A 23,099-nucleotide genomic window follows, 5' to 3' on the forward strand; every position below is an offset into this window, starting at 1 on the left:
CGATTATCGATACATTGGTCTGGAAATTATTTGAGGATACTCTACAAAACAACTATTAAACAAAAAAACAACCTATCTTCATCATTTAGCTGTAAGTTTATCTTTAGTAGATGTCCAATCCATTTGAACGGGGAAGGTGGCAGCAAATGAACCCCTCCTATTTCAAACAGGCCCCTCCCAATTCTATGGCCGTCAGTGGCAGCCAATGCCAGGCAACGAGGTAATTTTGAGCTATTTCAGAGCATTACCTGTTGATTTTCAGTCACTTCCTGTTCATTTCAGGGCATTTTATGGGTCACTTCCTGTTGATTTTGATTTTTTTTTTTTAAAAAGTCCGCTAACTAAAATGCTATAAAATGCTAACGACTTTTTAAAAATTCCCTTAAAGAGCATACGACACCAGAAAAAAAGTCTTAAATGGCATTATTATGTGAATTAGAATCATATTTTGAGACGATTCGACCATATACAACAATTTAGCAAAGCGCAGATGACGAGAAATTAGTCTTTTAATCTGCCGGTTAGCCACGCCTACAATTATAGTGCTTTAGCGTCCCCAACAGGTGGATGACGTCAGCGGTAGACTAGGCTCATCGGTTTTACTATTCAGCCCATTGAGGGGGAATTGTTCAGAACGAGGAAAACGAGACGAAGAGAGCTGCAAAATGTCATTGTTTCAGTCTCTCTACTCCCAATATTTTTACAGGATATTCTTTTTATCGAAGTATTTTCCCCAATAGCTATATAAATGGCTTGAGAAGGACCAGTCAGCCCATTGAGGGGGAATTGTTCAGAACGAGGAAAACGCGACGAAGAGAGCCGCAAAATGTCATTGTTTCAGTCTCTCTACTCCAGTATTTTTACAGGATATTCTTTTTATGCAAGTATTTTTCCCCAATAGCTATATAAATGGCTTGAGAAGGACCAGTCAGCCCGTCGAGGGGGAACTATTCACAATGAGGAAAACGCGACGAAGAGAGCGGCAAAATGTCATTGTTTCTGTCTCTTTACTTCAATATTTTTACAGGATATTCTTTTTACCCAAGTACTTTCCCCAATTGCTAAATAAATGGCATGGTCATGACAAATAACTTGTGCTAAATGGAATATAAAATAATAAAAATCCATTTATTCAAGACGACATGGCAAAATTACTCCATAATGGTCAAAACAGTCGACTTTACCTTTACTGTCACACCTGCCGAACGATATTTTATGACACCTAAATCGGACATATGTCATTTCCCTTCCCTGGCTTCGGAGAATGTAAACAGACCAGAAGGATTGCTAGCCGACATGCTAACCCGAACCGAGGGATGTTTCAAAGTCTTCGAAGTGGAAAATCACACATAACTATCCTGGATTATTTGACATGACGACCCGGTTGTCAAGTTTCTTTGCGGATCGGCAAACCGCCCGGCGGAGAGCAATTTACAGTTCGTTCCCTGGAGGAGGGTGGCTGGAATTGTTGTGTAGCTAACGTGCTAACAGCTAACTGCTAATGAGCGTGAGGATAGCTTTTTACATGCCTATCAATGATCAAACGTAAGTAGTCCTTTATTTAAAGGAATTTTATAGTGTTTACTTTGTAATCACTGTATTCGTATTTGACATAATACAAAACAAGATGTTTACTCACTTCCTTGTAAGTCCAATGGTCCCACAGTAAATATCCACGGTGAATGGGAACCTTTTGAAACTCCAAAAAGGCGCATACGCCTCTCCCGCATATAGAATGATTTTTCTGCAGCCGTTTGGCTGGCGTGATGCAAAAAATAAAAGTATTAATCCGCAAAATCAGCTGAATCCTTCGTCCTCATACACAACAGTACACTGTAGCGTGAAGAGGACGTCTTCTACCGTACACGTCACAGCGCCCTCCTCCTCAATTCGAGACCGAAGCCGGAAGTCACTCATTTTCCTGGCGCGGGATTCAAAAAACTAAATAAATATAGCGATCGCTTCCACACACATCCAAGCGGTCCATATCATTCAGGAGCATAAAATACCGCGTGTATTATGAAATAAACATGCTTTTTCGTGTCACAAGCACTTTAACCAATCATTCCAACACATATTTCCACAAAAAACGGCTAAATATACCTATAGACCCTACTCACATGACGTCACAACCACGACCCCGTGCCATATTGTCCGTCAACTCGTCGTTGTTGATGTACGTAAATTCCTCCTATTATGGCGTGTTTTTCTGCTGGTTAACATTAATAATCAAAATAGTGAAGGCTTGTGTGACGGTCGGTTGCAATAACAGAGAAGATAGACGGAGAGACTTGAAGTTCTACCGTATTCCGAGAGACCCGGAGAGGAGAGCGAGATGGACTGCTGCAATTCGACGAGAAAACTGGGCTCCAAACGATTACCACAGATTATGGAGTAGTCATTTTATATCTGGTAAGATGCATTTAATATAAATTTAGAGGGTTTTGGGCTGACAACCACAATTAAGATCATTGCTAGGCTAATCGCCGACAACATACCGTTTCAAATTCAAGATGCTTATTTCTTCCACCATCTTTATTTTTTGAATAATATTTAGCTGGTAACAAGTGAAAGAAGCTGGCCTCGTCTACGGATCATCGGTTAAACAGGGGTGTCCAAACTTTTTGCAAAGGGGGCCAGATTTGGTGTGGTAAAAATGTGGGGGGCTATCTGGGCTGATTTACGTAGAACAACAGATTTAAAGAAATTTTAGCAAGCCCTTCTGTGTGTCACATTTGCTTTATTATTATTTTTTTTTAATTCATAATTTCAACAATCTCGCCTTTGTGGCGTTCTCTTTCGACCCTCGGGCTCTTGCGAAATACTGCTGCTGTGAAATTAAATTAGCTTCAAGTTGCTTTAATTTCTCGTTGCGTATCTTCCGCGACTGTCTCTTTGCAAATGAGGTAGACACAGTTGTGTATTTTATTGAAGAAATAGTCCAATATGCACCTATCCTTGACGCGTCGCAGTCAACTTGTTTTTTTATTGATTGTCGCCATTTTAGAAAATTGGAAGTCAAGGGTCACACGGGGTAATGTTGCTTAGAGTGCTGCTCTTAAAGTTTTTCAAACTTTCGTGAGAATAGACTGAGTTTTTGTGGACAAGATAGTTGTAGATATCAGGGTAGCAGATGTCAGGCAGAGATGGCGAAGACAGCGGATCGAAAAACATCGATTTAGGCATCAAATATGGATCTTGCGAATGGATAAACTGAAGCTTTTCCACATAATGCCTTTTATGCAACGCATCCAATGAGTTTACAGCGTCAGATAACACCGGGGCTTCCATTAATTGCTTTATAAATTGCACGACTAATTGAAACCATTGACAATAGGGCTAAACAATGACGGACAATATGGCGGCCGGATACAGTGACATGTCATTTTGTGACGTTGGTGAGTAGGGTCTATACTAAATTATGAATGTATTAAAAATACATTTGCTAAAAAAAAAAACTTAGCTTATGTTGGCCTTAACAGGGACCAGCTGGATTCAGCTATGTTAAATGATTCATGTCATATTCACTGTTGCCACTAGAGGATAATGTATCCATTAAAGATGTAATCCCGATCAATCGGGTCCGATCACGTCATCCGATCATTTTCAAAGTATCGGAATCGGCAAAAAAATATCGGACATGCCTTTTTTTAATATATATATATATTTTAATTAAATCGTTTTCTAATTGTATGTAATGTTACAGACAAAATGTCTTACACTCATCCAGAGTCTTTAATTTTGTCTTTAAAGTAGGGCTATCAAATTTATCCCGTTAACGGCGGTAATTTTTTTTTTCTTAATTAATCACCTTAAAATATTTACCGCAATTAATGCATGTGCTGCACGACCCACTCACGCAATGTCGCGTTCAATCTATAATGGCGCCGTTTTACCTATATATAGAACTAAAAGGCTACGTAAAATGAGTAGAATGAATTTTAGCAGTCTTTGGAGACTTTTTGTAATTGCCTAAAGCCTTAAAATCCCTCTCTCAACAATTAGAAATATCGTGGGAAGCAATGTGGGGAAGAAAGGTCGTAGTTGATCTTTTTCTTAACACCCTATGTTATTTCCCAACGCAGAGAAGATATATCAATTGGCGCCACTACGCACAGTCATGGTTGCACTTCCCATCATGCATTTGGGCAGAACAGTTAAATGGCTACAGTATCATTTACTGAAAGCTCAACAAATACACTAGATGGTAATATTTAGTCACAATATACAAAGTCACATTTATCCTTTAAGAATTACGTCTTTCTATCCGTGGAGCCCTCTCACAGAAAGAATGTTAATAATGTAAATGCCACCTTGAGGATTTCTTGTCATAATAAACAAATACATTACTTATGTACTGTATGTTGAATGTATATATTCGTCTGAGTTTTATTCATTTTTTTCTTAATGCATTGCCAAAATGTATATGATCGGGAAAAATTATCGGGAATGATTGGAATTGAATCGGGAGCAAAAAAAAAAAAAGCAATCGGATCAGGAAATATCGGGATCGGCAGATACTCAAACTAAAACAATCGGGATCGGATCGGGAGCAAAAAAACATGATCGGAACAACCCTAGTATCCACCCAAATCAATAAAACTAAATGCAAACACTTTAAAAACAAACCATTACAATGCAACAGTTAATTAAACGAATAGTCGACGCAGCAAAATTTGATTTAAAGCTTTTTTCTAATCGAATTACTCGAGTTAATCGATTAATCATTGCAGCACTAAGTGACTGTGAATGCTTTGGTTTCGACCAATCAATGGAAGCTATAGAGTTAACTGAGACACTATTATGGTGGAAGATTTTGGTCGCATCTTGTTGGTTCCTTATTTATTTATTTTTTGTCCTCAAACATTGACACCTGATTTAAAACGATATCTCGATTCTTGGCATAAGCGTATCGATAACCTTTTAGAATGCAAAGTATCACGATATATCACCATTTCCATATTTTGTCACACCCCTAGTCTACAAGATGCGAATTTGACGCGAAAAGTACTACCGTGCGCTTTTAGCTTTGTTTTGTTTAAATGCATACATACAGAACATACTGAAGATGCTTTAAGAAAATACTTAAACCTGGTAACATCAAATAATAAATATGCTACGTGACTATTGTGGTCAACAGATCAACAATCTGCTTTAAAGCTACCACGAGAAAACACAATGCTTAAAAGTATGAAAGGGAAACACATGCAAAAAGTATTTTGAGGCAATGAAAAGGTAATCAAAGACTCAATAAAAACACAATTAGTAAGTACTCGCCGCTTTTAACCGATTAGCGCATGTGTTGGACGTCTCGCCGCGTAGAAGGAACTGCAGCAACCCGGTAGTATTCGATTGACGGTGGCAATATACGTCATTACCCCGAGCGTCCATTGCAGGTATATAAACATGGCGCCCTCCGTAGGTCAAAACATGTACTAAAATTATAGATTTTTAAATCAATGGCAACATTTTATGTTTTTCTAATAACATATTTTAGTAACAATTGTGGCTTATTAGACCCTACAAGTCTTTAAGTCCGAGGTTCCTTTCAAGCAGTGTTGTTAATCTTACTTAAAAAAAAAAGTAATTAATTACAGTTACAAATTACTTCTCCCAAAAAGTAATTGCGTTAGTAACTCAGTTACCTGAATGTAAGAGTAATTAGTTACTTGGCAAAGTAACTGGTGATAATTTAAAAAAAAAAAAAACAGGTCACACAATGTGAAGTTTAAAGGGTTTTTGGGACAATTGGCCCTAGCCCAATTCTTTACCCTAAACTTAACTAGACACAGGGGTATTGCGGATATTGCGATACCTAGATAGTGCCCTTTGCTACTGTATGTGTGGAAGTCATTTAATGTTGTGAATCAACCATTAAAAATGTTAAAATTGCTCCCGTTATTGCATTAGTTCCTTTCTGTCTATTTTTGACGTGTGTAAGTTTTACAACGGTTTCATCATTTAAAGATAGATTTAATTTAAGTTTTGCCGATTTAGGAGCATTTTAGATAAAAAGTTACTTAGGAAGTTGCTTGGAAGGTTGTCTACAACAGAGCCTTCCTAAGAAGTATTCTGCTTTAAGATGGCGGCTGTTTACTAACGCATCTAGTTCTTTATTATACATGTTGCTAATGCCGCCGTGTCTGTCATTTGCATCTAGTTCTGTATATATGTGATATCTACCGAAGCATCATGTGGGTGTAGTTTGTCGGCTATCGGCTACAGTCAGGTACAGTGGGGCAAATAAGTATTTAGTCAACCACTAATTGTGAAAGTTCTCCCACTTGAAAATATTAGAGAGGCCTGTAATTGTCTCAACCATGAGAGATAGAATGTGGGGGGGAAAAAACAGAAAATCACATTGTATGATTTTTAAAGTATTTATTTGCAAATCATGGTGGAAAATGAGTATTTGGTCAATACCAAAAGTTCATCTCAATACTTTGTTATGTACCCTTTGTTGGCAGTAACGGAGGCCAAACGTTTTCTGTAACTCTTCACAAGCTTTTCACACTGTTGCTGGTATTTTGGCCCATTCCTCCATACAGATCTCCTCTAGAGCAGTGATGTTTTGGGGCTGTCGTGATGTTTTGGGGCTGTCGTTGGGCAACACGGACTTTCAACTCCCGCCACAGATTTTCTATGGGGTTGAGATCTGGAGACTGGCTAGGCCACTCCAGGACCTTGAAATGCTTCTTACGAAGCCACTCCTTTGTTGCCCTGGCTGTGTGAACCTTTTGTGTGAACCTTCTACCAAGAAGTTCTATTTTGGTTTCATCTGACCATAACATATTCTCCTAGTCCTCTTCTGGATCATCCAAATGCTCTCTAGCGAACCGCAGACGGGCCTGGACGTGTACTTTCTTCAGCAGTGGGACACGTCTGGCAGTGTAGGATTTGAATCCATGGCGGCGCATTGTGCTACTGATAGTAGCCTTTGTTACTGTGGTCCCAGCTCTCTGTAGGTCATTCACTAGGTCCCCCTGTGTGGTTCTGGGATTTTTGCTCACCGTTCTTGTTATCATTTTGACGCCACGGGGTGAGATCTTGCATGGAGCCCCAGATGAAGGGGGAGATTATCAGTGGTCTTGTATGTCTTCCATTTTCTAATAATTGTTCCCACAGCTGATTTCTTTACACCAAGTGTTTTACCTATTGCAGATTCAGTCTTCCCAGCCTGGTGCAGGTCTACAGTTTTGTCTCTGGTGTCCTTCGACAACTCTTAAGTCTTGGCCATAGTGGAGTTTGGAGTGTGACTAACTGAGGTTGTGGACAGGTGTCTTTTGTACCGATAATGAGTTAAAACAGGTGCCATTAATACAGGTAACGAGTGGAGCCTTGTTAGACCTCGTTAGAAGAAGTTAGACCTCTTTGACAGTCAGAAATCTTGCTTGTTTGAAGGTGACCAAATACTTATTTTCCACTCTAATTTGGAAATCTTTAAAAATCAAACAATGTGATTTTCCGTTTTTTTTCCACATTCCGTCTCTCATGGTTGAGGTTTACCCATGTTGACAATTACAGGCCTCTCTAATATTTTCAAGTAGGAGAACTTGCACAATTGTTGGTTGACTAAATACTTATTTGCCCCACTGTACTATTGGAGCCACCTAGCATAGTAGCATCGCGTTTGCAACGGCGTCACACTCCCTTGCCCTTTCCCCACTCCTGCTCTGCTCTCTTGTCTCCGTGAGTCGTCTTTTTCAGACTTTTCTCGCGTCAGTTAACCAACATCGTAACGCATAGTAACGCACGCCTTTCCCACCTCAGTAAGATGAGAAAAGTAATTAATTAGATTACTCACGACTGAAAAAAACAACGCTGCTTTCAAGTGAAATTTTTTTAAATGAAATGAAATTTTTGGGGGGGGAAAAGTCTATTTAAATATTAACTCATCAACTTCCATAGACTGCAATAGACATCCAATCCATTTGAACTGAGTAGGCTGGCAGTGAATGGATCCCGGCCAATCCTCCCAGTTAAAAAAAAAAAAAAAAAAGCTAAAATACACATTGCATCTTGAACGCATCATATCTCATTTTGACTCTGCTGCTGAGTCTTCATTGTTTGTGGCAAGTATACGTCGAAACAAGCCCACCCTTGGTGCAAAGTTTGTCTTAATTGTGGCACATTAGCCAATGGGAAGCCGAGGGCCTCCTCTCTTGACTGTGACCTTTCCTCCTCACTGAAGCAGCAGGACTTTTATTAAATGTTGATTGATTGGCAGCTCTCAGGAGGCTCCCTGAGTGGAGCACAGGCGGCGCCTATGGTGAGAACCCCTCCTCGCATGTGCTCGCTACCTATTCAACTTCGCCATTTGGAACATGCTCGCACACCCGCGGGATGAACTTTTGTCGTGTTACATAGTGTCACCAGCTGTTTGATGGCAATGAAGCAATCACTATGATAGCGTTGATTGAAAACATAGGTGGTGCTCAGCTGTTGCCTTGACAACCAGTCTGGGGAAAAAAAAATAAGTGGAGTGGAAGATTTTGTGCACGGCGAGTGTGTGTTTCACACCTTCAGCAAACACTGTGTGTGTGTTTGATTAGTGGCCTATTAAAAAAGTCCCTAAGCAAATATTGAGCTGTGCATTCAGAAATAGATGGGCAGGGCGCATCAGGACAGGATGAAATAGGAATAATGATAAACACATCCAGCACTGAAAGGTCAAATCACACCCGTCACACTCACTCCGGCATGCACGTCGACTCTCCGTGAAAGTGAATGAGGGCGCATTTTTAAACCAGTGCATGAATCGGCGAATCGTTCATTTTTTTCCATTTACAACAGACAATTGAAAAAACAAAAAAGAGGCTTAAAGTTTTGTTTTTAAATCTAATGCACACAAAAATGAAAAAATGTCTGACTATTCAAATTAAAAAACAGGAGTGAGCAAACAAATATGAAAAAAATAATACAGGCAATCATTTTTTTTTTGTCCTAGATTTAAGAATAACAAACAAATGAGTCAGTATTCATGCTGAACTATTCAATCGTCATTTGTAAATGGAAAGAAAGAATAATACACAGATTTGCATGGCCTGCCAAGCCGCCTCAGAGCATGGTTTGCAATTTGGGAGATCATCAAATGGCGTTCGGCTGTTTGGATCATTAAGTGAACATTAAAGGATTGTTGTTGTGGTCTTGATCAACCGCCATGCAAATGAGTTTAAAAACTTTCCGTTTCAGATTAAACTAGAATGACAGCTTCATGTAAGTGGTAACCTTGTTTTGCATGCAGGAGAGGGTGTTGCCATAAACCTTGGCTTAAAAATGCTCGGAATTTCATATGATCCATTCTCAACTGAAATTATCCTCCATATGCATGTTGCTTTTGAAATAAATTGTTGTTCATTTCAACATAATTCTTTAAGATAACATAAAATAATCTTTTATTGATGCCTCGTAGGGGAAATCCAGGTATTGCAGCAGCATCAAACAGGATATAGTCAAAAGTATAACTACATAAAACTATAGAACTAACTACAGTGGGGCAAATAAGTATTTAGTCAACCACTAATTGTGCAAGTTCTCCCACTTGAAAATATTAGAGAGGCCTGAAATTGTCAACGTGGGTAAACCTCAACCATGAGAGACAGAATGAAAAAAAAAAACAACAGAAAATCACATTGTTTGATTTTTAAAGAATTTATTTGCAAATCATGGAGGAAAATAAGTATTTGTTCAATACCAAAAGTTCATCTCAATACTTTGTTATGTACCCTTTGATGGCAATAACGGAGGCCAAACATTTTTTTGCTGTACTATGTAGTGGTTAAAATGCTCATCTTCGAATAAAATTCAAATTGATGCCACTCAAGTGTGCTATAATTAATCTTAGCAAAATGTTAATAACCTAATTAACGCATTAAAATGTCAGCTGTAATGAGACCTTAACTAAAATGAAACATATTTAATATTGATATGTCTATATGTATAACACAAACCAACAAACTCTCTCTAAAAACTAACTGAATTTGAAAAACAAGAGTCCAAATGTATCACCATCTTAGAAAGACACAAATCTTCTAAAGTGTTTCAGTAATCCATTGTTTTGCTGCTGCTCAATGTCAAGTGTTAAAGCGAGCCACGACGATAAAGAAGAGAGGCATGGACTCGCCACATCGCGGCCCAGGGGAGGAGCAATATGGCGACATTTCATCTGTGGGTGAGTGGACGTCTGGTTAATTTTGTCATCTGGAGCTGAGCAGCAAGACACCCCTCACATCTTTCTACTTCTCGCCACCCTCAAGGCATTCCCGGGGCCAGAGAGAGCTTTCGAAGCGTCAGACGAGGTCCCGCTTCATATTTCCGCCGCAAGGAACGCCTCCTGCGCATCTCTATTCGCCGCGTGGTGAAGACGCACACCTTCTACTGGACAGTGCTGGGCCTGGTGGCTCTCAACACGCTGTGTGTGGCCATTGTTCACCACAACCAGCCGCTCTGGTTGTCCAACTTTCTGTGTGAGTCACACACTGTATCAGCAATGTCATTAATCATCTACCTCTTAACTCATTGGCTGCCATTGATGGTGGTAGACATCCAATCCATTTGAAGTGGCTGGGTTGTGGCATCTACTCCTGACAAAACTCATATAAATTCATATTTAACTGTCTTCTCAATAATAAATTATCTCTAAATCTTGAAAAAACAAAATATATGCTATTCGGCAGAAAAGGTCTCAAGGAGCACTTAAACTTACTAATAAACCATGTCACAAACAACGAGTTAGAGAACACAAAGTCTTAGGAGTTGTAATTGATGATTTATTAACATAGAGTGCACATGTAAGCCATCTGAAAAATAAACTAGCCAGAATAATTTCTATTCTCTTTAGAGCCCAAAATGTGCTAGATGAGAGGGGTCTCCAAACACTCTACAGTGGATTGATCTTGCCGTACCTCAACTATTGTGCCGAAATTTGGGGAAACACATACAAAGCCCACCTGCATCCTCTGATGATCCTTCAAAAGAAAGTGATTCGGATTATACGCAAAGCACCATATAGAGCACACACTAATGAGCTTTACATCAAATCTAAGTTTTTAAAATTTTATGATTTGATACACTTCAAAACTGTCCAGATGATGTACAAGGCCCATTCAAATTGTCTTCCGCACAACTTACAAATTTGCTTCCAAGCGAGGGACTCGAATTATGATTAGAGAGGGAGCAATGTGTTTAACTATGGCCATGTGAGAACCACTTTAAAATCATTTTCGATTCGTAACATTGGGGCCCGCCTCTGGAATGCTCTAGACCCCGCATTGACCAACACGGGGACCCTAGCCGCCTTTAACCCTTTAACACCTAAGCCTATTTTGGCCGAATTTGCATGCCTTTGATGTTGCCTTTATATTTCGAAGAAAAAACTGTTCACAAAGGCCAAGTTGGGTCCCTTTTTTCAGGATACCTTGAACTTCATGTCCAAACTGTTGTTTTCTTCACTGACCAACTTTAATCCACATTTTGGACCCAAAAAGACAAAAAAATCCCAAAATCTTTTTTCAAAATTTGTAATGTTGAAGTCCCACTGACAACCAAACATGCTCGACCAACCGTTTTGAAGCTTGATAATATTTATTTAACTTGCTAGGATGAACATTCAATAGAAAAAAATAAGATTGAATAGTTTTATGTTTGACAATTCAACACAAACAGCAGCTATACAAATAGGCGTTTTTGGCCTTCACACATACTATGGTCAAAACATGTTATATACAGTGCAAAATAGTGAGAAAAAATTATATATATTATCCAACACAAAAAGGGTTTGGAGGATATCTCTTTGTGAAGTTAGGTATTGTACCCATCACCTTATCAAAGGTATATATGTACATGCAATCAAGCTTCTCGAACACACATCTATATAAAAATTGAAAAGATTCATAGTGAAGAGAAAATAATAAACATTGACAAAAAAGTGTTTTCAAAAATATTGACAAGTTGTTCAGTTCAATTCAATTTTTTTAGGCATGCGACCCAATAAAGTTTTTTTTTTTTTTTTTTTTTGCGCACTCAATAAAGTTTGTTTTTGAACATGTCACTAAACTGCGTCACATACAACGTCACACAGCCTACTCATCCGCCATTTGCGCGCTGCTGGCACTTCTACTCGCCGAGACGCCGACAGATCCGAGGAAAACAATGACAAATACAGCTCATCCTATTCCTTGAGTTAATGAAATAATGCATTAGCTTGCGCTAAATTTAGTTTTCGATTCATTCTGCACGTTTCAAAGTCGCTCGCTGAATCCAACCGGCCGTTGCTTGCTTTGCGTGTCTCCTTTCCCTTAGTTGGCGCCTTGCTCGTCAATTTATTCAAAATGTTCACACTAGGTTCTTCCTTCTTGACATCACAACGGCTATTGGGATATGTAGTCTTTTGTGCTGCTTTCGGTTTTGAAAAAAGGACAAGAAATGATGGAAATATGGAGATAGACACATGGTCCATGCAGCGTTTTAATGCCTATTTATGAGTGCAGTAAAACTATAAAACTCAAATGACATTATCTCCCGTTTTACTTGGTCGATTGACTTCAAATAAAAACTGGTGTGGACATCAACTTCCGTACTTTCAAACGAGAGCAACCAGAGGCACGTGGGTGACGTAATTACAGCGTTACGAGGCTTCAAAGATGATATGCGTAAACGTGTCGCATGCGACACGTTCGGTGTTAAAGGGTTAAAAGAACTTATAAGGAGCTTGTTCTAAATTGCTATCGAGACTGACCTCCAGCATGGAAAAAACAACTGCACAAGGGTCAAATTAGGGCGTTCTGCCAGACACACAGACACCACATTGTGTTCCCATAACAAAAAGTGGAGGAATTTCAGAGACTAAAGATAAGGTAGTCATAACATGCCTTAACAATCAGCTTTGTCGCAAAGACAGAACATTATTCCATCTGCTGACATACGCGAATGCTGTTGAGTTTTGATTAAATCTGTAACAATTTTTGTGTCATGGAACTGCTTAACTGGTCACTAAGTACTTTGGACAAGATTTTCTCAACAATGCGACCTACATCGAGCCAACGCCCATGTCCGGCCAACACTTTCACATCTGGATTTTAATCAATGACTGTTGGGAAGATAATTCATGTGTAAAAAAATAACCAACTGTACTTGTATCTAGTGTTGCACCGATACCATTTTTTGGGCCCGATACCGATACAGATACCTGGCTGTGCAGTATCGGCCGATACCGATACCATTCCAATACCACTCTGTTAGCAAAAAAAACCCAACAAAAACAAACATATATTTACATACATATATATATATATATACAGAGTGACCTAAAAAAAGTTTACACTCAGTTGACTGCTTGTTTAAAAGCCATTGAAACATATCTAAATAGGTTGTCATGCTTAAGTGATTCATCAAGGTCACTCAATGCAGCTGGTAATCTCTCGTCTCTACAATTCCTGTGCTTCTGCTGAAAATGAAGAAAACTTCAGCTGTACCTGAATTGCTGCGTGCCGGTCTGACACCTACTGAGATTGCAGCAAATCTGAGAATATCCAGATGTGCTGTCTACAAAGTTAAAAAGAAGCTGAAAGATACTGGAACAGCCTCACGAAAACCTGGGTCTGGAAGTGCCCGATCTGTGGGGACCAAAAAGTTGATTGACAAGGTGATATGTGGCCACCCAGAGTCCAGATCTCAATCCCCTGGATTATAGCATATGGGCAACTGTGGAGGACAGTGCCTGTAAGAAGCCACAAACTTCTGTGGCAGCCTTGGAGAGGTCCATTGTTGGATCTTGGGAAAAGATGACAGCATCCTACAAAGAGAAGACCTGTCAAGCGTTCCGCAGGCGCCTGGAGGCTGTTGTGACACTTAAGGGAGGACACATTGAAAAATAGAGTGTACTGTACATGTTCTTTACAATAATGTATAATTTGTGATTAAATTCTAATTCTAAGCTGAATAAACATGGCATTTAAGTTGTATTATGGCAGTGTAAACTTTTTTTGGGGTCATCCTGTATATATACATATATATATATGTGTGTGTGTACATATAAGGGATGCAACGATACAGTTAAGTCATGGTTCAGTACGATTTTTGATACAATTCAATACATTTAATGCTCTAAAACAGAAAATACAACTGTTATTATTATTATTATTTTTATTTGCTAACAAGTAAAAATAACATCATATAAACAGGCATTTTAGTGCATAATATTTATGTGCTTACTTCTTACTGATCTGAAGAAATTTTGTATATAAGTGCTGAGAACAATCTTTACTGTTTGTAAAGTGGGGCACACTGTTGAAATTTAAATTTTTTAAAAAATTAAATTTACCATTTAATCAAAACATCCTATTTGTGGTCCGAGTCCATCTGTAACATGTACTAATTAACAGTATTTGCAGCATTATCTATAGTCACTGGTATGGATTGATTTGGCCTGCTTAACTTCCATTCAGTCATGGCGGTTTCTATTTCATCAATGGACTACGCGTCGCTCTGGGCTCACGCAGCTAATGGCATGGGATCTAATGTAGCACATCAAGGTTGCTATTTGATGATATCTAGCATGTGCGCGCAACAGTTAGCATGGGATATAACAATGGACATCTAGGTTGCTATTTGATCATATCTAGTGTGCGCGCTGCGCGGCTTGAGTGTTTTCTGGCCACAGAAGTCACTTCTGCTCATTACTGCACAACACATATGACAATCGACTTTCATAAACAGGACAAGTTTGAAGTACCGTGCTCTTAATTTGCCACTCATTGTTCATCATGAAACCATGAGTTTGCTTAGTCTCCCACGGTTTTAAGCTTTCTGATCCCATCGGCGCTATAATAGCAGGCGTTAGTTTACGCATGCTAATCGTTTGTGAATGCCATGTTAGATGAGCAGCGTAACATCGCGGATATGCGTTGTAATTTACATCCTTAAAATTGAAGACGAAGGAGTTAATTTCGTTTGGTAATTTCGAGACAAGACATACAGATGTCATGCATCGGGATTTGGGAAGTTAGCTCACGTGGGGAGGACAGTACATTTGCGTTCAAGTGATGCCAGTAGATGGTATCGGTGCCCTAAATGTTGGTACTCGTCAATACCGATACCACCAGTTCGGGCCGGATCGGCGCCCCCTGCCTATACTGGTATCGGTATCGGTGCAACTTTACTTGTATCACAATGTGAAATGCCTACTCTATCATGCAAAGATTTGCGTCCTTTGGTTTAACGGGGACGGGATCTAATAAGCCAAGGCTTCTCCCGTCAGCCCTTGTCTTTTCTTCGGGTTTCTTTGAGTTAATCTTATCACAATGGTATCTTGTAACTGTCAATGATACCGATGATGATGATGACAATAAACAATAAGGAATGTTTATGAAGGATCTACTGGCAAAAGCAAACTCAAACCCAGCTTTACGATTTATACGAGAAACAGTTATATACCAAAAACACCTATCTTAAAATTCAGAATTTTTGACATAAGGCTTAATCTTCAAGTTAGCGGGGGTTTAATTAGTCTATGGAGTTGATTTCAACAAATTCCATGCAGTTAGTTAGTTATTTATTAGTTTCAGGGCTCTGGAGAGGCTAAGCTAGCGCGAGTTAATGAGCCCATTCTAGCATGCAATTAAAAAACATATGCACGCTTGAAAATTACCGATGACCCATGAAATCAATAGTGTCGGCTAGATTTTAAGGATGAAGTTTTAAAACTTACAATTGCATGTCAACAACAGCAGTATGAACAGTAAGATTTGTTATCTAGTAGCTTTGTCGGTAACAGGCTGCAGAGCGTAGTGATATTTTTTCCACCGGTGTGTTTATATCGGAGCCAGTAGCAAGTATCCACAGTTTGTATTGTTCCTTGTTCTTCATAAGGAATTTGTGGAAACTCTCATTTGCCTATTTCTTCTGTCTGTTTCCACAACCTCTAAATGCACATTGCACTATGTTGCCGTTCTTCAGTCAAGATTCTGTAGAATGATGCTACATTAGAGGAAGGTGGGAAAAGCGGAGTTTTCCAACCATATCATTGGAACACCACTCCAACTGGGGTGTCCTAGTCGGAAAGTCAGGGGGAAAAAAAATACCCCGACTTCACTAGTTGCTTCAATCAGACGTCAATCGACAAAATGCGCTGCCCGTCGAAAAGCAGACCATCAATAGTAAAACTAAAAGCAGTTTACAGTGAGGTCTATTTACCTCAGCCGTTTTTCCTCCACTATTTGATAGCTCACGAGAAGCCATGTTTGCTGGAGGTCAAAACGTCCTTTGATGGCCAAAATAAAAAACGCTTGGAACGCTTTGAGGTCGCAAATGGTACCATCCGAGTGGGATAAGTCTGACTTCTCACCTTTTTCGAATGCAGCATGAGCACGAGTGGCTGAAGCACTCTTCTCTACTGGACTGTCTCAGAAAATTAGAATACACAATATTCTAATTTTCTGAGACAGTCCTGTACATTTATCCACCATTTAAAGCAGGGGTGTCCAAACTTTTTGCAAAGGGGACCAGATTTGGCGTGGTAAAAATGTGGGGGGCCGACCTTGGCTGACGTCCTTTACATAGAACAATATACAGGACTGTCTCAGAAAATTAGAATATTGTGTATTCTAATTTTCTGAGACAGTCCAGTATTGTGGACAGTGCTGACAAAAGTATTGGCAACCCTGCAATTCTATCAGATAATGCTCAATTTCTCCAAGAAAATGATTGCAATTACAAATGCTTCAGTAGTAATATCTTCATTTATTTTGCTTGCAATGAAAAACACAAACGAGAATGGGAAAAAAAATCATTATCATTTTACACAAAACTCCAAAAATGGGCGGGACAAAAGTATTGGCACCCTTTGAAAAATCATGTGACACTTCTCTAATTTGTGTAATTAACAGCACCTGTTACTTACCTGTGGCACATAACAGGTGATGGCAATATCTAAATCACACTTGCAGTCAGTTAAAATGGATTAATGTTGACTCAACCTGTGGCCTTGTGTGTACCATATTGAGCATGGAGAAAAGAAAGAAGACCAACTGTCTGAGGACTTGAGAACCAAAATTGTGAGGAAGTATGGGCAATCTCAAGGCCATCTCCAAAGACCTGAATGTTCCAGTGTCATAAATAAGTCTAAAACCCATGGCACTGTGGCTAACCGCCTGAATGAAAAGGGACTCTTTGCTAGGATACCCAGGAAGACCCCACTTCTAACCGAGAGACATAAAAAAGCCAGGCTGGAGTTTGCCAAAACTTACCTGAGAAAGCCAAAAACATTTTGGAAGAATGTTCTCTGGTCAGATGAGACAAAAAAGAGCTTTTTGGGGAAAAAATGAGGCCTTCAAAGAAAGAACACGGTCCGCAAAGTCAAACATGGTGAAGGTTCCCTGATGTTTTGGGGTTGCTTTGCTACCTCTGGCACAGGACTGTTTGACCGTGTGCATGGCATTATGAAGTCTGAAGACTACCAACAAATTTTGCAGCATAATGTAGAGCCCAGTGTGAGAAAGCTGGGTCTCCCTCAAAGATCATGGGTCTTCCAGCAGGACAATGACCCAAAACACACTTCAAAAAGCACTAGAAAATGGTTTGAGAGAAAGCACTGGAGACTTTTAAAGTGGCCAGCAATGAGTCCAGACCTGAATCCCATAGAACACCTGTGGAGAGATTCCAGCAGAGCATTGTAAGAAACTCATTGATGGATACCGGTAGCGGTTGTTCGCAGTTTATTTTGTGTAAAGGTTGTGCTACCAAGTATTAGGCTGAGAGTGCCAATACATTTTTGGAGTTTTGTGTAAAATGATAATGATTTTCTTTTCTCATTCTCTTTTGAGTTTTTTTTCATTGTAAGCAAAATAAATGAAGATATTACTACCAAAGCATTTGTAATTGCAATCATTTTCTGGGACAAATTGAGCATTATCTTACAGATTTGCAGGGGTGCCAATACTTTTGGCCAGCACTGTAAATGAATCACGGCAGTTTGGTGTGACGTTGTTTTGACCGCGTGGGTATTTTGATCAATGATCTGCATTTTTAATTTATTTGACTATGTTAGATCTGTTATTGTTTTTTTATTAACATGTAAGGGACCATTGACCAGTGTTGTTAATCTTACTTTAAAAAAGTAAATAATTACACTTACAAATGACTTCTCCCAAAAAGTGACTACGTTAGTAACGGAGTTACCTGAATGTAAGAGTAATTAGTTACTTGGCGAAGTAACTGGTGATAATTTTTCTTTTTTTTTTTTTTTCCTCAAAAAAAAAAATAAATAAATAAATGAAATAAAACAGGTCACACAATGTGAAGTTTAAAGGGTTTTTGGGACAATTGGCATTAGACCAATTCTTTACCCTAAACTTAACTAGACACAGGGCTATTGTGGATATTGCGATAACTAGATAGTAACCTTTGCTATGTGTGGAAGTCATTTAATGAATCAACCATTAAAGTTGTTAAAATTGCTCCCGTTATTGCATTAGTCCCCTTCTGTCTACTTTCGACATGTGTAAGTTTTAAAACTGTTTCATCATTTAAAGACAGATTTAAGTTTTGCCGATTTAGGAGCATTTTATATAAAAAAAAGTTACTTAGGTTCGCTAGGAAGGTTCTCTACAACAGAGCCTTCCTGAGAGGTCCACTGCTTTAAGATGGCGGCTATTTACTAACGCATCTAGTTCTTTATACATGTTGCTAATGCCGCCGTGTCTGCCATTTGCATTTAGTTCTATAATATCTGATATCTACCATAGCATCATGTGGGCGTAGTTTGAAGGCTATCGGCTACAGTCAGGCATTATTGGAGCCACCTACCATTGCATTTGCAACGGCGTCACAACTTCCTTGCCTCCTCACCACTCCTGCTCTGCTCTCTCGTCTCCGTGAATCCGTCTCTCTCAGACTCTCAGACTTGCGTCATTCAACCAACGTAGTAACGCATAGTAACTCACGCCTTTCCTGCCTCAGTAATGGTAACGGCGTTGCCAAGATGAGAAAAGTAATTAATTAGATTACTCACTATTGAAAAAAATAACGCCGTTAGTAACGCCGTTATATTCTAACGCCATAATTAACAACACTGCCATTGACTCGTGCTAGCTTAGCCACTCTGGAGCCCTGAAATCAATAAATAACTTACAAACTGCACGGAATTTGTTGAAATCAACTTCACCAACTAATTTAACCCCCACTAACTCAAAGATTAAGCCTAATGTCAAAAATTCTGAACTTCCACTTTAAAGTAGTGTTGCACCAATACCAGTTTTTTCAGTTCCTACTACTCCGCTCAAATAATCAGGATCATTATCAGGCTCCTGCAGAGCTTGATGATGAGCTGATCATTTGAGCAGGTGTGTTAAATGAGGGAGACATGGAAAACAAGCTGGATAGGGACTGTCGAGGACCAGACATTGGCACCCCTGCGCTAGCAGCTGTGTGGTATTGGCTGATGCCGATCACACCTTTTTTGAAATCATATACAGTACAATTCTCTCACCTACAACCCTTTTAGTACTACAAGTATATTACTGCATCCTCACTTGAATGTAAAATAATCGCTATTATGACTTGGTCAGACACTACTTAACAACCTTTGTGCCTACCTGGTATGGGTGACTATAAATCAATGAATGAACTCTATAACTTAAAATACTGTACTATCAAAGCCCAAAATGTTGTTTTAATTTTTTTTTCAATTGCCTGATACTTGTACTTAGTGCTGCAATGATTATTCGATTAACTCAAGTATTTTATTACAAGAAAATATTCGAATTCAATTTTATTGCTTCGAGTATTCGTTTAATTAAAGTGGCGTTGTAATGGTTTGTTTTGAAAGTGTTTGCATTTAGTTTTATTGATTAGGGTGGATATACTGCACTCTTGTCTGCCTCATTTCACATGGCTGAATCCAACTGCTCCCTGTTAAGACGAACGTGAGCTAAGTTTGTGTTTGAGCTAATGTTTTTTAATGATTCATAATTTAGTTATAGGAATATTTAGACGTTTTTTTGTGGGAATATGTGTCTGAACCATTTGTTAAGAGCATTGTAGAAAAGCGTTAGCATTTTATAGCATTTAAGCTTGCGGACTTTTGCTATGTAAGTTAGCCAATTGTTCTTTTGTTGTACATAGGTCAGCTTCTTTTTTTTTTTTTTTTTTTTTGGCAAAGTACGTGATTCCCAGAGGTGGGTAGAGTAGCCAAAAATTTTACTCAAGTTCAAGCTGAAGTTCAGACCGCCGCCACATGCTGGAAAAATGTGGCCCAGATCAGATTTAAATCACGTACGAAAGTGACCCAGATCGGATTTGAAATGGTCCAGTTCTATCTGACTTGTCACATTCAGACCGTCAAGTTAATGCCTCACTCAAGGCGGAAAAACACGAAAAATCGGATTTGTGCATTAAGACCTGCGGTATAAACCTAGCCTAAATCTTTAAGAGTACATATTGCTCAGCATCGGCACGTTCTTTCTTCACACTATCCGATACCGATGCCTGCTTTAAAGTGCCTGCGACAGCATAAAAAAAATCTTAAATAGCATTATAATGCAAATTAGAATCATATTTTGAGACGATTCGATTATATACAACAATTTGGCAAAGCGCAGATGACAAGAAATTAGTCTTTTAATCTGCCGTTTAGCCCATGCCTGTCATTTTAGCACTCTAGCGTCCCCAGCTGGTGGATGACGTCATTTATCAGTCTTATTCTCGCCTTTCGAAGCTAAAAATCATACAAAACAACCCCAGAACATGTCACACAGCGGCTGGGTTGTCATTTATCTTTACGGATCGGCAGCCCCGCCGGCAGCGAGCAAGTTACAGCTCGTTGTTCCCCTGCTGCGGGCAGGAGAGCTCGTTTGCCGGGGAAGCAGCTGGAGAATGACTGCTGGACAAACCGGCCGATGTCAGAGGAGCGCGTAGCTGCCCGAGCCCAACCCCGACGATAGTGGTCTAATGCCGGGCACACGAAGAGGGCAGAAGGGGCTGGAAGTCTGGACGATATAGAGAACCGCACGAGCATAAGCCAAGTATAGTGCTCTCCCGGCGGGCACGCAAAATGGACCGAGGGCTCCAATGATCCCACAGTTGTCAGACTTGCTTTGGCCAATCTCGAGGTGAACGGGAACTTTTGGAAACCCTAAAAGGCTCACACTCCTCTCCCTGGTGCAGCAACAAAACCCTGCAGCACATTTGGCTGGCATAGTGCAAAAATGTTTTAAAAATTAATCCGCAAAATCAGCTGAATCTGCAGTCCAACTGCATGCTATAAAGCAATGCTGTATTGTGAGATGCTCACCCGGGTAACGTCACATTCGCATTCGTCCTCAACCCGAGACTGGAGCCGGAAGTCACTCATTTTCATGGCGCGGGATTAGAAAAATGAATAAATAAAACGATCCCTTCCACACACATCCAAGTGCTCCATTTCATTCAGGAGCATAACATACCGCATAAATATGAAATATACATGTTTTTTGCTGTCATAGGCACTTTAATCGGTGCAATACTACTTTAAAGTCACTGCAAAATGTCATAGTGTTATTTCAAGTGTGTCTGTTTCTCTCCTAGACTATGCAGAGTTCTTGTTTCTCGCTCTTTTCCTGACTGAGATGTTCCTGAAGATGTACAGCTTGGGCCCTCGCCTCTACTTCCATTCCTCTTTCAACTGCTTCGACTTCAGCGTCAGTACTCAGTTTCCTTCCATTACACCTTCTCTCTTATTCTTTGACAATGCTTCATGTCTTGCCCTTGTACGCCCATAGGTGATTGTTGGCAGCATTTTTGAAGTGCTCTGGGGGGTGTTCAGGCCAGGAACTTCCTTTGGCATCAGCGTCCTGCGTGCTCTTCGTTTGCTACGAATCTTCAAAATCACAAAGTAAGTGTTTCTTCCCTTGGTTTTTACTGAAAACCTCTTCAGTTCCTACTTTATTGAAGTATTTGATTTTCTATGAAGGTACTGGGCGTCTCTGAGGAACCTGGTCGTGTCACTGATGAATTCCATGAAGTCCATCATTTCCCTCATCTTCCTCCTTTTTCTCTTCATTGTCGTCTTTGCTCTTCTGGGCATGCAACTTTTCGGTGGCAGGTAACAAGTTCATCACAAACGCATTACTGAAATTGTATTGTTTTCAGTACTGTATTGACCCGAATATAAGATGGTGGGGTTTTTTTGTATTGAAATTAGACTGAAAAAGTGGGGGTCGTCTTATATTCGCGGTCTAGACATTGTACTCATTCATGACGCTAGATGGCGCCAGATGTCATTGAAGCGATGTTCTGTCATGACAGATCTCAGCTACTCTCAAGTTTAACCAGTTTGCATTATTTTATTGCAATGTTCTTCCTTATTCAGATTTGTTTCAGGACTACAGTTAGACTTCATTTTGATGGTTAATGCAGTTATAGCAATTTTGTTGTTTTATCACAATAGATTGGTTTATTTACATTTCAAAAACCAGAAGTCATTCATTTACATATGTAATTGCACTTTAGTTTACATATTGAATGAGGCAAAATAACATGCTTTTTCTCTCAAATATATTGTTATAATCATTTGTTTCAGATGTGCTGTAATTACAGTATTTTTTGTATGAAAATTTGGTGTTCGAAAAGTTTTTTTTCTAACTTGAGTCTTGAAAAAGAGGGGGTCGTCTTATAGTCAGGGCCGTCATATATTCGGGCCAATATGGTATTCTAAATTTCCGGTTCCCACACAGGTTCATCTTTGAGGACTACACCCCCACAAACTTTGATACCTTCCCTGCAGCCATCATGACTGTCTTTCAGGTCTGCTAAATTATTCAGATCCAATGCTGTGAAACATTTGTCAATAAATTGTTCTGGTTTTTCTGTGTGTTTGTTTCTTATTATGTTCAGATCCTGACTGGCGAAGACTGGAATGAGGTGATGTATGATGGTATTCGCTCTCAGAAGGGAGTCAAATCTGGCATGTGGTCCTCAATATATTTCATCGTCCTCACCTTGTTTGGGAACTGTATCCTTCTTTTAGCTCGGGTTTTGATTATTGAAGCACAAGGATAGTTGTGCTTACATTTATTGAGTATATGCTTGGCAAACAAACACATGATTCACTCTAACATCAGAAAATA

The 23,099-nt window shown here is 39.5% G+C and overlaps 1 protein-coding gene across 1 annotated transcript in view; it reads left to right on the forward strand.

The window, feature by feature from the left end:
• The window catches only part of LOC130918675 (voltage-dependent R-type calcium channel subunit alpha-1E), a 312,447-nt gene that overhangs the window by 174,638 nt on the left and 114,710 nt on the right, over nt 1-23,099 (forward strand). The window contains exons 12-19 of the mRNA XM_057840588.1: nt 8,228-8,269; nt 10,079-10,171; nt 10,257-10,466; nt 21,559-21,671; nt 21,753-21,865; nt 21,944-22,075; nt 22,707-22,776; nt 22,867-22,984. Coding sequence (XP_057696571.1) covers nt 8,228-8,269; nt 10,079-10,171; nt 10,257-10,466; nt 21,559-21,671; nt 21,753-21,865; nt 21,944-22,075; nt 22,707-22,776; nt 22,867-22,984 — 891 coding nt within the window. The remainder of the gene's footprint in view (nt 1-8,227; nt 8,270-10,078; nt 10,172-10,256; nt 10,467-21,558; nt 21,672-21,752; nt 21,866-21,943; nt 22,076-22,706; nt 22,777-22,866; nt 22,985-23,099) is intronic.

Source organism: Corythoichthys intestinalis, chromosome 7 (genome assembly GCF_030265065.1).
Source record: "Corythoichthys intestinalis isolate RoL2023-P3 chromosome 7, ASM3026506v1, whole genome shotgun sequence".
NCBI lineage: Eukaryota > Metazoa > Chordata > Actinopteri > Syngnathiformes > Syngnathidae > Corythoichthys > Corythoichthys intestinalis.